Source organism: Bombus pyrosoma, linkage group LG1 (genome assembly GCF_014825855.1).
Source record: "Bombus pyrosoma isolate SC7728 linkage group LG1, ASM1482585v1, whole genome shotgun sequence".
Taxonomy (NCBI): domain Eukaryota; kingdom Metazoa; phylum Arthropoda; class Insecta; order Hymenoptera; family Apidae; genus Bombus; species Bombus pyrosoma.
Window position 1 is genome coordinate 7,398,177 of NC_057770.1, and position 14,251 is coordinate 7,412,427.

General features: G+C 34.3%; 1 protein-coding gene and 1 long non-coding RNA gene across 7 annotated transcripts in view; one reads left to right on the forward strand and one right to left on the reverse strand.

Moving 5' to 3' along the window:
- Positions 1-10,743, forward strand: part of LOC122570603 (regulating synaptic membrane exocytosis protein 1) — a 149,867-nt gene extending 139,124 nt beyond the window's left edge. For 4 of the 6 annotated variants that reach the window (XM_043733149.1, XM_043733129.1, XM_043733157.1 and 1 more), the window contains 4 exons: positions 4-91; positions 1,361-1,443; positions 1,654-1,761; positions 2,169-10,743. In XM_043733149.1, coding sequence (XP_043589084.1) covers positions 4-91; positions 1,361-1,443; positions 1,654-1,761; positions 2,169-2,470 — 581 coding nt within the window. In that variant the 3' untranslated portion in view covers positions 2,471-10,743. Of the gene's footprint in view, positions 1-3; positions 92-1,360; positions 1,444-1,653; positions 1,762-2,168 lie in introns of those variants that run through there. The other 2 variants (XR_006317862.1, XM_043733167.1) reach the window with 1 other exon arrangement.
- LOC122570674 overlaps positions 1-12,703 on the reverse strand; it is a 153,068-nt gene extending 140,365 nt beyond the window's left edge. Inside the window, exons 1-2 of the long non-coding RNA XR_006317880.1 lie at positions 12,648-12,703; positions 11,426-11,551 (exon numbers count right to left, since the gene is read on the reverse strand). This is a non-coding gene — a long non-coding RNA (uncharacterized LOC122570674). The remainder of the gene's footprint in view (positions 1-11,425; positions 11,552-12,647) is intronic.
- Between the last annotated feature and the right edge of the window lie 1,548 nt (positions 12,704-14,251).

A 14,251-nucleotide genomic window follows, 5' to 3' on the forward strand; every position in this document is an offset into this window, starting at 1 on the left:
CAGGGCGGGGTGAGCGCAAAGACAGCGTCATGAATATTCCGGAGAGGTTTTACGATCGCAACAGTGAATCAGAAGAGGAAGAAAAGTGGAGGTAGGTAGCGCTGACTATAAGAAATATATAACTAAAAACTATGACCTCCGTTTAACTGTATCTGTTTCCTTAGTGGAACGAAAGATAGTTGGAATTTGTATAAAAAATTACTCGAGATCTAGTGGCAGTAAATTTTTCTGTATCACTTTCTAAATATATTTGTTATACTTTTAAATACTTCCTGGAAATAAGTATCTAATAAATCTGTTTCTTTCTATAAATAATAAAATCTCAGCCAGGTTGAAACAAAATTTATCCAGTATTTTCTTATAATAATTTGATTATAATTTTCGAACAATTTGAATGCAAATATTAAATATTGCTACCACGGTTTTGTTTTCTCTCATTTCACAAATATCGAACGAACTGAAATTATTATCTCCGTGCTATAATATCAACTGGGGTAACCTTTGTTTAATTCTCTAAAGGTTTCAAATTAAATTATTATTACAGAGTTATAAATTCTTCTAACAGGGTAAAAGTTCTCGCTACATTATAAATCATAATTAATGTCAGTAACGCGGTATTATGATAATTATACGTTGTGCCAATTATGTTCATTTTTGTATTATTATTTGTATGATAACAGATTGAAAATTGTAATTTCTCAAGTAAATTAATACAGTATGTCAGTTTTAAACTATGCTATTCTTTGAAATACTTATAGACTTGTAATACTTATATACTTTAAAATATTTATAAACTTTTATAATACTTTTCACTGCAGAATGTATTTTAATTAACTGCTCAATGAGTTATTCAGCTTATTTTTGTGTTATTAAAAGAAAAGGGAGAATATCGTCATTTACTTCGACAATTTTAAAGCTACATAATTGTGGTATTTCCATAAAAAGTTCTTCGAGCATGAAAAAATAGAGATAAAGTAGTGGTTAAACCAGCAACGTGAATTTAATAACATGATTTTCAAAATTGGCGATCGTCATAAATGACACGAAAAATGCAATATAAATACTTTATTATACCATGCAACATAGTTAAATAATCTACTGCTATTTACTTTACAGATGCACACTCTACCCCCCCCCCTCTTTCTCTAACATGTAGCACAAACGATAAAAACGATGAAATTGTAAAGTGGACTTCACTTTTTACTGTTAGTCTGTTAGTTCCCTAGCTTTTAGCTTGCTAGTACTCTAGTACTTTATTCTCATATTTTTTAGACCTACCCCAACGTACACTCGTGTAGCTTTTGTTCGATTTCATGGAATATTAATCTCTCTTTGCTTTTCTGTTCTCTTTTACATTTAGTCAGCCGATGAGAAACGAAAATGGCGTTGACGCAAAGCTGGGTCGCGGACAAGTGCCACCAAAGGGATTCAAGATGATAGCTGGTAAATAATTTGACGATTTACTAAATACAAATGTCAAGAATTTCAGCTTGATTTTCGAAATAATCTTTCATCCCTCTTTTCTTCGTGTATTAATCGCATCAGTGTTTCAATACAAAACTTGTCACGGAAAGGAGAAACAATGAATTTATCGAAGAAGGTTCCCTTGTGAGAAACTTCGGATCAATTGTGTGAATTTTTCATGGATTTTAGGAGGTCAAAATGGCGAGGTAAAACTGGGTTTCTGCCTAAGCAAGGGAACGCTTGAACTCGAGGTTATATGCGCTAGAGACATTTGCCCCGGCGAAAAAGAAGAGCCAGGTAATTTCTTGCGTTTCTCGCTAAATATTTTCAACTAACGTGTACGATTTTTCATTCCATTGTGAATGCTTTTTATTAACGCGCATTTTGTTTACTGTAAATTAACGTACAAGAATTAGAATTCTTGCCAACAGAAAATGAATCTAGGATCCAAGCTTTTGGGTATGAGCCCATGTTCTCGAGAAAGATGCGTTTCGATGTCTCGCCAAGATGACAGGCTGCTTTATCAAGGGTCGATCGACATACTGATATATCGACTAACGCATTTTCCTCGAAGACACGACTACACACGTAGAAGCCTTGAGTCTATCGCGAAAACTTTAATCTGAGAAAATAAATGCCCCGATATTACGCTGTGCATAAAATGATGCTTCGATAATTAATTACAATTTTTTATAACGATACAGACACCTACGTGAAAACATATCTGCGAGATGGAGATAGGTGGCTGCAAAAACGTAAAACACGCGTAATACGGCACTCGAGGAACCCGCAATATCGTCAAACTATCAAATACAGCAGCTGCGACGCCCTCGGAAGGAATCTGTTGGTTATGCTATGGGAGAAGAAGCAGGCGTTCGAAAGTAATCAAGGCTTAGGTGGGGCTGAAGTGAGCCTCGATCTTCTTCCATTGACACGGCTGACCGTCGATTGGTATCCCTTGTTCCCGATTCACACTCTTGGTACCCATACCGCGGACTCTCCATGATGGCTGAGGGAAAAATGGGCCCTCGAGGCCGGAGAACTCGACCTCAGACTGAGCCTTCTGCTCAAGGACGAGAACGAGTCCGTCGTGAAAATTATCTCCTGATGGAACCAAACGTTGTTTCTTTCAACGGTCTTTCTTCGTTCTATTTTCCTCGTTCATCTCATCTTTAGTTACTAGTTTTTAATTACTTCCTAACCGGATTTTCTAATGCATCTTTTTTCTAATCTACGTACAGATTGTTTCGATGAATTGGTACTTCGGAATTTCGAGCTTGTCGAGCGTGTCACGGCCCGATCATGAACAAGTTGTTAATGGTTAAACTAGATTACAGTTTATCAGGCAAGGAACAAAGAGACTAAGTGAACACGCAGGCAAGTAGCAATGGAGTTACGCTCGCTAATGAAAGTTCCATGGACGAGACAATGAGCAATAACGATAGCCTAAGTCGAACAATTAGCGATGGGATCAATTTCAATTTGTAATATATCCAAGTCCATTCCAAGACCAAAGCAGCATTTTACGAGATTCAATCGTTATATATCAAAGGTGATGTTTTATTTTCAATACTTAGAAAGTATATTTGAATTACAGATATAAGGATCGTTTCTTTTTTTTTTTTTACAAAAGTTGATGCAATATTTAAATCATTCTAGTAACATAATTGATAATATCGTAGATAATCACAATTTAACGATCGTGCCGCCATTGCAGCTGTATCTCCATTATTAATTTGCAATTCGAAAATTGGAATTCCGTTGTACCATAAACTAGCCAACTAGCGTAAATTCTATATTTCCATTTGTGTTGTCACGCAATCGTGATAACAAGCTAAAAGACAATCAAACTTTGATCGCTTCGATCGATGATTTATCATCGAGATGATTAATACCGGAGCTAACAATAGAATCACGGTTTCTAACTATTTCCTTTTAATCACCTTTCGTGGATAGTCGATTATAAAGAATTCGCTGCGTGTCGTTTTTACAACGACTCGATGCAAGCAAGGCAGGGCAAAACATTGAAGAGCAAATCGATATCCTGGAGTATCGAGTTTTCACGGCAGTAATTTTTCACATTCTGTGAAATTTGTTCGCGAACATCCACGAAGGTTCTAGCAATAAGGGTGTACCTGTGTAAATTTATTCCACAGAGAGCAACTTACGAAACGAAGATGAAACTACAAGGAGAAAAAAACATAAGAAAGATTCTATTTTTTTCATGAATTATTAAAGCGTGGAACATGAGGAAGGGTGAAGAGAAGATGCCACGTCTTAAAGAGACGACGAGGGTCCATTTTTCCCATAAATTAAGGAACGACAGAGACATACGAGAGACGATCGACATCTGTCACGGAAACGCGTGCTCTGGTTGATCCAGCTTTGGGATTCGATCGAGTCTCGTGGCTAACGTACGAACCGATTTGCATTCGGTGAAATAAATATACATATTCACCGGCGAATGTATCGTTAAGTATTTTTTGTTCGTGGAAGAAGCGCCTCGATACGAATATCACATACGTCCGATTAAACCAGTAAAACGGTATTCGTTTGAATCAACGATTTCGTAATTATCGATGAAAATAAATTCTACAATGCGTTTTATTCATACGAGTTAGAATTTGCTTGATCGTAATAAAACGGGTATAACGAAAAAATCAATGAAGCGACACAAAGTATTACAAATTAAAGATCGAGACTACTTCTTCGACGTTTCAATTATTTAACGGTAGACAATCGTTTTAAGGCTCGCTGGTCGAGCCGAATACAAAGAGCAATCGGTAAGTGGTTACCAGAACAACTTTACGGGCAACATGAATGGCAATTGAACAAAAAGAAAAAAAGAAAAAAAATACAAACTCGGTGTTTAGAAGTCATGCAATTTTTGTAGCTCGTAGACTGACAACAGAGATTCCTTTAACACTCGCGAATTTCATATACGATGTTTCCGGAACAAAGAACAAAGGAAAAAGAATACGATCGCGAGGGCCACTACAAGAATCTTATGTAATTTCGATTTTACGACTTTGTCCGTGTTGCTGTCATAGGAGATGTATTAAATATTCCATGAAATTTTTTCGGATATATCGAAACGATAAATATCAATCGCATGTTAGATTTGTCGCAAATTTCCATCTGATTCTGGTATTGATCGATAGTATTTGTAATGACCCTCGAGACGTTTATCTTTAAACGTACGTTTCGTTCTTTCGCTAGGATAATTGCTAGGTATAATGTCGAGGAGAATATTCTAAAACAGGATACAGCGTTTCATCGAGGATCTGCCAGATCTTTGAATAAACTATGGCGACGTTGGAAGGAATAGAATAATAGAAAAAGCGAAAGAATCGAAACAAGACACAAAGTACGGACAATGATTGGTCCGAAAGTATTGCGCTTACCCCGCCCGAGTTAGAAACAGAAATTACGCTATTATATCGTCAAATATAAATCATTCGATACATATTTGTGAAGAGATACGTGCGTGATAAAAGTACTACAATGTCGCGTGCGCGATACGATACTTTTACGACATAATTCTATCAAACCTAAACGTGTATTAATGGTACATAGAAATCAATGATTTCGCTGACCAAATCCTAATTACGAACGGATATAACCTTTATCGTAATGAATTTTATAAAAGGCACATTGAACTACGATGGCCGATCGAATTACGGCATTCGTTTCATTTCGATTAGTAATTTAGTTACACGTGTTTTTTTATTCAGTGGTATATCTATACGCGCAGCTGAAACGTCCTCTACAATTTGAGTTTATGTAACAGGAGCAATCTGGAAATGCATGCTGACTCAACGTTAGATTATCACGATTCAAATAAATTTTCATAGACCAATAAACGACAAGAGTATGGACCATTCAAACAATTTCGAACACGATAAAGGTTAAAATCTGTTAAGGCCCCAATATTACGAGTTACTATTATCTTGGATGATGACCTTCTCCCAGCGATAAACGGGCAATCGTTCCGAAAGAGATGAAAAAGCAAAGTGATTATTCCGCGTTAACATAAAGTTCTGTCTTGAGAACACCAGCAGGCTATCTCTGATCTAACCTGACTTGTACCTCATTTCTATCGATCACTTCAGAGTCCCTCCGAAACCCTTATCTAAAGCAAAAATCTTTACTACCTATACGTATCGTTAATAACGATTCAATTCTAAGACTCGACCTGCAACGTCTTTTAGCGACTTAACGTCGTCTTGGAAACTCTAGTCTCGTTCTTTCGAAGGCAAAAAGGAGGCAACGATTCTTGATGGCCTATAGAATAATCTCAAAACGTGTAGCACGAAGTCGATTCATTGGTGTAATACAAGTCTTAAAAAAAAAAAAAGAAAAACAGACACTCACACATACAGACACGCACATACACATGCACACATATACATATACAAACACGAAACGAACGAAGAGAAACGAATGTTTAGAGGTAGAAGAGCAACACACGAGCAGATTGTTTGACAAACGCAAAATCTGATCGGCCTATAAACATATCCTAACGTTCTTTAAGGGTACATTAGGCACGAGGATACTTTCGACGAGAGCTCTCGAGTCGAATAATCGATGCGTAATAGCCGCCACGTTGACGAGCGTTCCTCGAAGATATCCTCGTCCGATGTTAATCGCACGGACAATCCTGTTGAACGAATGCAATCATCTAAAACTGTAGACGAAAGGTTTTTCCTTTCTAAATGGCTAAGCACGCCGTAGACCCATTTTCTACTAAATCGTCGATGCGAACTATTTATTAATTACCGATTACCATTGTGATCGTTAGCATCGCGGTTTCTATCAACGCTGTCGCTGAATTATTTTGCTAGCAAGACTGCATTTGTCGTCGGTGATATTTCACGAAGCTCTAGATGGATTTCGATTGAAACTGAATGATACCTTCTAATCTTCCAAAAGCTTTTCAACTCTCGTAGGATTTATGGATACAGGTCGTACAACCACGCGATTCGCTACGACCTCGTTTCGTTTCTTCAAAATGCATTAAAATATGCCTATGTATTTTCATCGTGAAATTATTTAAGCTTTTAACGATGAGAAAATGACGATACTAAAAGAGAGTACACTTCTTTCCCGCCGTCACTTTTTTCTACGAAATAAGAGCAGCCTTCCGATATCGAATATGAATCAAGTCTGCCCAACTTTGTGACTATTGTAATCGCCTATATAAAAGAATACTATATATATATATACATACATATATAAATATACACGTAATATAGATATTTGAATATAAAAGAAATCTATATATATACATATATATACATACATATACATATATACATACACATATGAGGATAAGAATGCTACATGAGGATACATATGCCGTATCGAAATTGACAATCGAGATCATTGATCCAAATTATGTATGCTACGAATCTTTTAGCAGATATCCCATACGTAATTATAAATTATCAAGGCACAGTCACGTGTAAGATAATCGTAGAGGTGTATAGACATAATGTCATCGATATAATTGTATGTATGTACCTGCGATACCGTACGATGTACATCAACGGGATAATCGATCGCGTTTGCATAGAGGAATATAGTGGAATGAGCATTTAGGAAGCATTGCGAGTAAGCTGCTTTCGAGTCGAGGTATGTCGTTGTCGAGCCGTGATCGAACGTCCCGAGAAACGAAATACAGTAAAAATTAGGGATTACATCCAAGCAACAACCTCTTCCCGTACATATCGGTGTTGTATGTACTTGTTCTAACGTCTAAGTGTCCAAAGACAATCTCATCGATTCGCGCCTATGCTTGCGTGGATCAAACGTCGGGCATGCACATTACGCGCAGATTAAAATCAAACTCCACATGATATATCACTGTGATCGATACGAATAACGACAATTAAACTAATAAATTCTAATTTGCTTTCCGTCAGACTCTACATACATACATGTATACAGCTGAACATGACGTAGATTCCGTTGAACGTTAGAGTATCTCTAGCCCTGTCACTGTGCACGTGTATTTCTATTTAAAAAATTCTTCTCGCGTAACTTTCTAAATAGCCGAAAGAGAAATATGATCTCCAACGTAAGAAAGATTCTAGACACTTAGTTCAAAGCTATTACACTATCAAAGTTTTAGCGAGTAAAAAAATAAAGAGGTGCGTCCTTAGATAAAATAAAATTATCCCGAAGATAGAATTCTCAGATTCTTTTCTATAATTCGAATGTTAGAAACTATTAGATAGACACGTTTCGAATTCACTATATAGCGTTATGAAAAGTTGGTAATTTTCGCTTCCGTTTATTCCTTCCAAGTGTAACGATCAATTCGACTGTAATCACGCAATTGAATGAAATCGTATGAAAAGATCTGGTTCGTTACCCTTCTTTAGTGACCGCACAGTTTCATACAAGTTGTACAGATACTGCTCAATTACGGCCTAAATCGTAAAAGAAACAGGCAAGCGAACGTGAAGTAAATATTTTCGACAAGTGCTTGATCCTCGTAAACGGATACTTTATCGCGGGATCGATGATATCGATCGTGCTGACGTGCTAGCGTATTTACATGTACACGTTTGTGCACGGATCGACGCTGTACGTCGTTAGCAACGGATGATTGATTGTGCGGCTAATGACGATTGGTCAGTCGCTTGTAAAGTATATAATATCACAAAACAAATGTAATTCGACTAATGCTTTAAATGTCGAGTGAGATCGATAACTGGTGTTTATGGAACGAAAAAGAAAAAAACATGAATGCCAAAGGATGACAATAATCATCCAAGACCTATAAACGTCAGTTGTTGATACACTAGATGACGTACATACATACGCGGCTAAAATAATAAAACTCCAACATTGATCGAAAGTTTGTTCAATTCTTGCATAGTTCTACTAACGTGTGCTATCGTTGACATATGTTCTTAAGGATTGATCATTATCGTTCCAATGTGAATGAATTACATGTGAATAATTAAACACTGATGGTACAGTTAAAATAATATACTGACTCGCGTTTATTTTGAAATGATAAGAGTTAACGTTTAAATAATGTTAAGATCAGTCTTTGAGTTATCCGTTGGATATATCTTAAACTATGCAAGGATTAAAATCATCCTAAACTTCGAGTGTCTACTTGTAAAACATATCTCAGCCAGTCTACTGCGTAATTTCCGATATTACATTTCTCTTTTATATCTCTTTAACTTTTTCCTATAAGGCAACGCTTTTCTAACATACTTACGGTATAATGCGAGCAACGTCGGAAGGGAAAATTGTCACGTGCGATATGTGGTCGAGACTTCGTGAAATTCTGCGCGGAACAGGAAGTTTCAATGGTACTTCATTCCCGCTTATCACCAACCTTCTTACGTGCTCATCTATCTATAAAACTCGTATTACGGAAAGCGTCCTATTCGGATAGTAATGCGGATTACGAAACTCGTAGTAGACACGCTGGGTGAGGCATCTTTAAGAGGTAGTTTTAAGCATAACTTAGATGGTGTATCGTTCTATACAGAAAATTTCATGTGATGTCCTTACGTGTTAAGTGTTGATTGTCGCACATGTGGATTAGAATCACGATGTGCGGTAGACTTACGGGTTAATCGAGTAACGATAAATCTTAGCAATTACACGATCGACTATGTTCGATTTATTCTGTGGCGATAGTACGTTGTGTAAGTAAGCAAAGCCGTAATAGAAGTCCGCACAGAAGCGTCTTCGATGTTGCGCGACACATTATATTTTATTCAGGCAGTTTCATCAACGAAGCTGGATTTTCCTTCTGCTAGTTTATTTTTCTCGTTGAAAGAAATCGTTTGCAGGTTCGACAAAATTCGAAATTTTGCTCGTACGCAGACAGAAAGACGCTTCTTTGACGATAGTACTCTCAAAAGGTTAATCGATTCCTCAAACTTTAATTAATCATCGCACGTACATACCTGGGCGACGAAATCGTATCGAAGTTGCGATACGATACGGGAAGACACGATCGAAAGATGAAAGAATGAGAAAGTACGAGAACTCCATCTCATTTTTATCGTTGATTTAGCAAAATGCTCGCACAAAATTCAATTTTGTACAGTTTCAACTGTGGAAACCGACTTTTCTGTTCTAACGATACTAAACGATGATGAAACGTGTGCCCACGATGATCCATTCTGTGCAACCTTGTTTCAAATTTTATCAATTTTATTAACCAGCGTTTATTCTTTGTTGATTTCTGTAGAAATTATGCGCGCGAATACCTTCCAGGACAGTGTGTTTCAACTAGATCGTTGATTCCTATTCGTTGGTCGAGAAAACATACGAAAGCTTCGCCTCACGAGGTCACACGAGTGTAATCCATAAAAAAGTATGTGTATAGCTGAGTCAATAATTCTATTGAATGTTACAGATGAAAGTATAATAACATTATAATTTTACTGAAGAGAAACGATACAGTAGAACGACGGAATTTTTGCGATTCCTTTCGTTACTTGCAGTTTAAGCGTACGTAATTTTATCAATGTTGCAAATAAAACTATGATTCCAGAGTTTATCGAGATAGAGAGGTACAGAGAAGTTTATAATGGTTCCTTCAAACTAACAAGTTAAATATCAGTAATTTTATCAGTGTTGCAGAATGAACAAATTATAGTCCCAGAGTTTATCACAGATCGGTGCACAATAAATCGCAATACACAATGATTCCTCGTTGAATATTATAGATTCCTCTGGCTTGAGATACAGTAATGGAAAAAGTATTTCAATATATAATTCCTATAAAAATTATGATTTTATTGTAAGAGAAATAAATTGTATAATTCTATTAAAATACTATTAAAAATGAAAATGTAAAAACGTATTGAAAATTTAAATACTTGCCCGATAACCAATAATATGTACGCGGTTGGAAATCACTGTTCTAGAAATAAAAGTACGAGAAATAAAGAAAAAAAAATGACATAATGAACAAACGAAGAGGGAACTTTAATAATCCTGATTAGGATCGATAATGAATCGAGGATGACACGAAAAGAAAGGTACTTTGCGGAATTCACGTCAAATCTTGAGTAAAGCGTGTTTCGATGAAAGGTTGTTACGTCGCTGGTGATTTATTATTGTGCGTAACATAATGACTGATTTTTTGTAGTATGTATGGGCGCAAGTAAAGCGCATCGCGCGAGTCTTTCGAATTTTTCGCCCATTCCTCCTCTCGAGGAACTTTGTGGATTTGTGTACCCCATCCGTAACCCCAGTTGGCCTACTCCCTTAATAAGAAAGATGTATAAACGGATATTGTACAAATACAGATATGACAAAAACGAAAAACTTGCAGTTTGTTATTTAATTTCTCTGTTATAGCAAAATTAAATACATATACCATTAAATTTTTAAAAAACGTAAATATAGACTGATATATCATAGGAACCATGTAAAAACTACCTAGATAGTATATTTTGTTCTGTGTATATTATTAATTTTATTTACTGTTATTAATATCCTTATTATTATCTTATTATAATATAATATTTAACATTTTTGTGTCCTAATATGTCTGTCCTGCTTTTGACTAAAAACGTTTTCTTCCTGACTTATTGTTTATATACATTACTAATATATAATATATATTTAATATATATAATATTTATAATTTATGTTTATATTTATTATCATAATTAACATATAATATAATAATTAATATATATTAATAAAATATATATTATATAATATACATTATTAAAAATATAATATATTCTAATCCTAATAGAATCATAATATTCGAAAGTTATATGGGAATTTTCTATTTTAATAAAAGTACATAAGGGTAATTTATTCGCATCTCTTTTTACGCATTCTTTTTATATACCAAAATGGTCCTATAAATATTCATATACATATCTATTTTAATGCACTGTAGCTACTTAGAATTAAAGATTAGGAAAAAAAAGAAAAAGAAAAAAATGAACATGCGACTCACCGATCGTAGGTAATTTGAAATTGTACAGTTTGCTAAGTGCTCTTGCATTATCCAGTTGTGAGATAATTTCACTTCACTCAATAGGTACACAGTCACTCACAGTCAATGCATATTGGTTTTAAAGACCTGTAATGAAATTGTATATTAGGTATTAATATAAATAAAGTATTAAAATTTAACTAAATTATTGAATTTTTAAAATATAGTACATAAAAATAATTATAATTATATTATAATAATATTATATATATTATATTATTATATACAATGTTATTATATAATAATAATTATAATTTTGCATAAAGAACTATGACAACAAAGAATAGGTTTGAATAGAAATGAATAGAAGGAAATAGTAAACAAAAAGATGAATATCCAATATGAGCTCGTAAAAATGAAAAAAATCTATATTATAATATTACACATACTTTAATTAAACCGTAAATGTATTTCCAAAGTTAAAAGTAAAAATTATATCAAGGGTAGGAAATGCTTAAAAATATAACTAAAAATTCAGATAAGAATACAGGAAATCCAATAAATCTAATTATTTATTGGACTAAAGGAGAATGTGAATTATATTTTCTATTATGTTATACTAACAAGCGAAACATGGAGACTTTGTCTATGCAGTAGATACAATTCACTTATTTGGAAGATTTTTCTCGAAATTGTCGTTTGGACAATATGGCGCCATCTATCCTATTCTACTGACTGACAGTGAGCCAATGAGAATGTACATATGAATTCCAAATAAAAGTGAATTCGGATAAATATGTTTCAATCTCTCCTATGTACATAAATACGTAATTAATACATTAAATTACTTTTCAATCTCATAGCGTAGTATTATCAAATCTATTTATAACTTCCTAAGTACCTTAGGTATTAAAAACTTTAAGTCAATATATGTACATAAAAGGAAAATAATTAAATGTATAAATGTATGTTCAATCGCTATTATTTATAAAGTATTTTTTATTATGTATGTTACCACGAAAGTTGGAACTTCGTATCAAAAATAATGAATTACGTTCGTGATTTGAACAATAATTAATAAGTGTAAATATATATCGAGGAATGGCGCGAAAACAATCTGGCTCGTAAGTATACATTTTTTATTATATTATGTAAATTCATAATTTAGAGTACACTGATAACATATAATCAAAAGCTACGAAAATTACATTAAAAAGTGAATGATTAATACAAACATACGTACCATTTGAAACCAATAATCTGTGGATTATTACGAACTACGCCAAACGAACAACTTCGCACAATGACATACAAGGAAAGACTGGCTAACGTTTATTTTCAAATATTGAGCGCTAGAGTTCGCATTTGTCTCGATGAATCTAGTAGTGGGGAATCTGATGTTTCCAAATACTGTATCGTGTGACCATTGTTTATATGTAGTAGTGTTTCGTACTTTCAGGTCGAACGCGATGAATTTGGAAGTCATTAGGTAAAAATTGCACGAATTCAAAGATGTTATGTGGATTGTAGTAACATTATATTTCATTTTTCGATTATATAGGCATTCCATATATTTTTATTTGTATTTTTTTATCTTTTATATTAAAACGTATACATTTTTTTATATATTTTTGATATTTCATTTTTTTTATATTGACATACGTCAATATGTAAATATAAACAAGTTGTGATTTGATTTAGAATACAGACGAGATATAGATATACGATAGATCTGAGATGCAATAACAGATGTAGTACTTCTTCATATTACATGGTTGGAACATCAACAAATAGGAAACTATTTCATTATATTCCTGTCAAATGCGACGTTGCCGATTCAGGGTCAATGAAGATTACAGCGCCAAAACACAGGCGAGGCACAGAAGTAGGCGCACGACTATGGTACGTTGTATTACATTACATATCGCTATATCGATTATTATCGATATATAATTTCTTCTAATCGATCTATGCCGCCATGAAATAGCAGTTTTACGCGGGAACTGCAGCAAGAAGAAGCATTATGGAAGTCATTAGGTAAAGATTAAACAAAGTCGCTTTTAGACTTATTTTTGCATTACTGAATATCTTTATGATTTAGAGTGATAATTTTAGATCTTAGAGACATAAAGAAATTCAATTGAATCACGGAAATTGGTACAATTAGAAGCAGACGAGGTTTGAGAAGACGAGGTACTATAGACAACGACGAAGAACAGGATTTTTGTTCCTTGCGATTTGGGAAACGAAGTGAGTAATTGAATATAGTTTCAAAATCGCAAATTATTATTGTAGACGAAATAGAGAATTCCATATACATATAATACTTGTGTTTATCTTTCATGTTTTATGTTTCATCGTATTCTTGTTAAAGGTTTTTCACAACCTCCACTTTCATCATGGGGTTCAATGCATTCATGATAACTTCTGAGCCACAGCAACATTGATAGTATCATAACATGCAGTTAATCGTGAGTCGAATGTAGTTTTATTCCTCCGTTCATCCAATCACGTCGTAGGATGAAAGGTCCGAATCGACACGGATGAGTGGTTGTATTACGTAGAATTTTTGGTGAGTGTGTGACTACGAGTATTAATTACACATACTCGTGTGTAGTAATATCTTATTTCCTTTATGTATTAGTTCAGGATAGGGTTTTCTTGCACACATATATCGTGATTTTTGATGATAAAAATTGTATATCGGTAGTATTAATATAATCCTAGTAAAATCAGAATTTATTCAACATCGATATTTGAAAAAGTTTTTTATAAAAGTAAATATTAAAATTGTGTGACTTGCAGAATCTGGCTGCAGAGAAGTCGGATATCCTCCGACTTCGATTA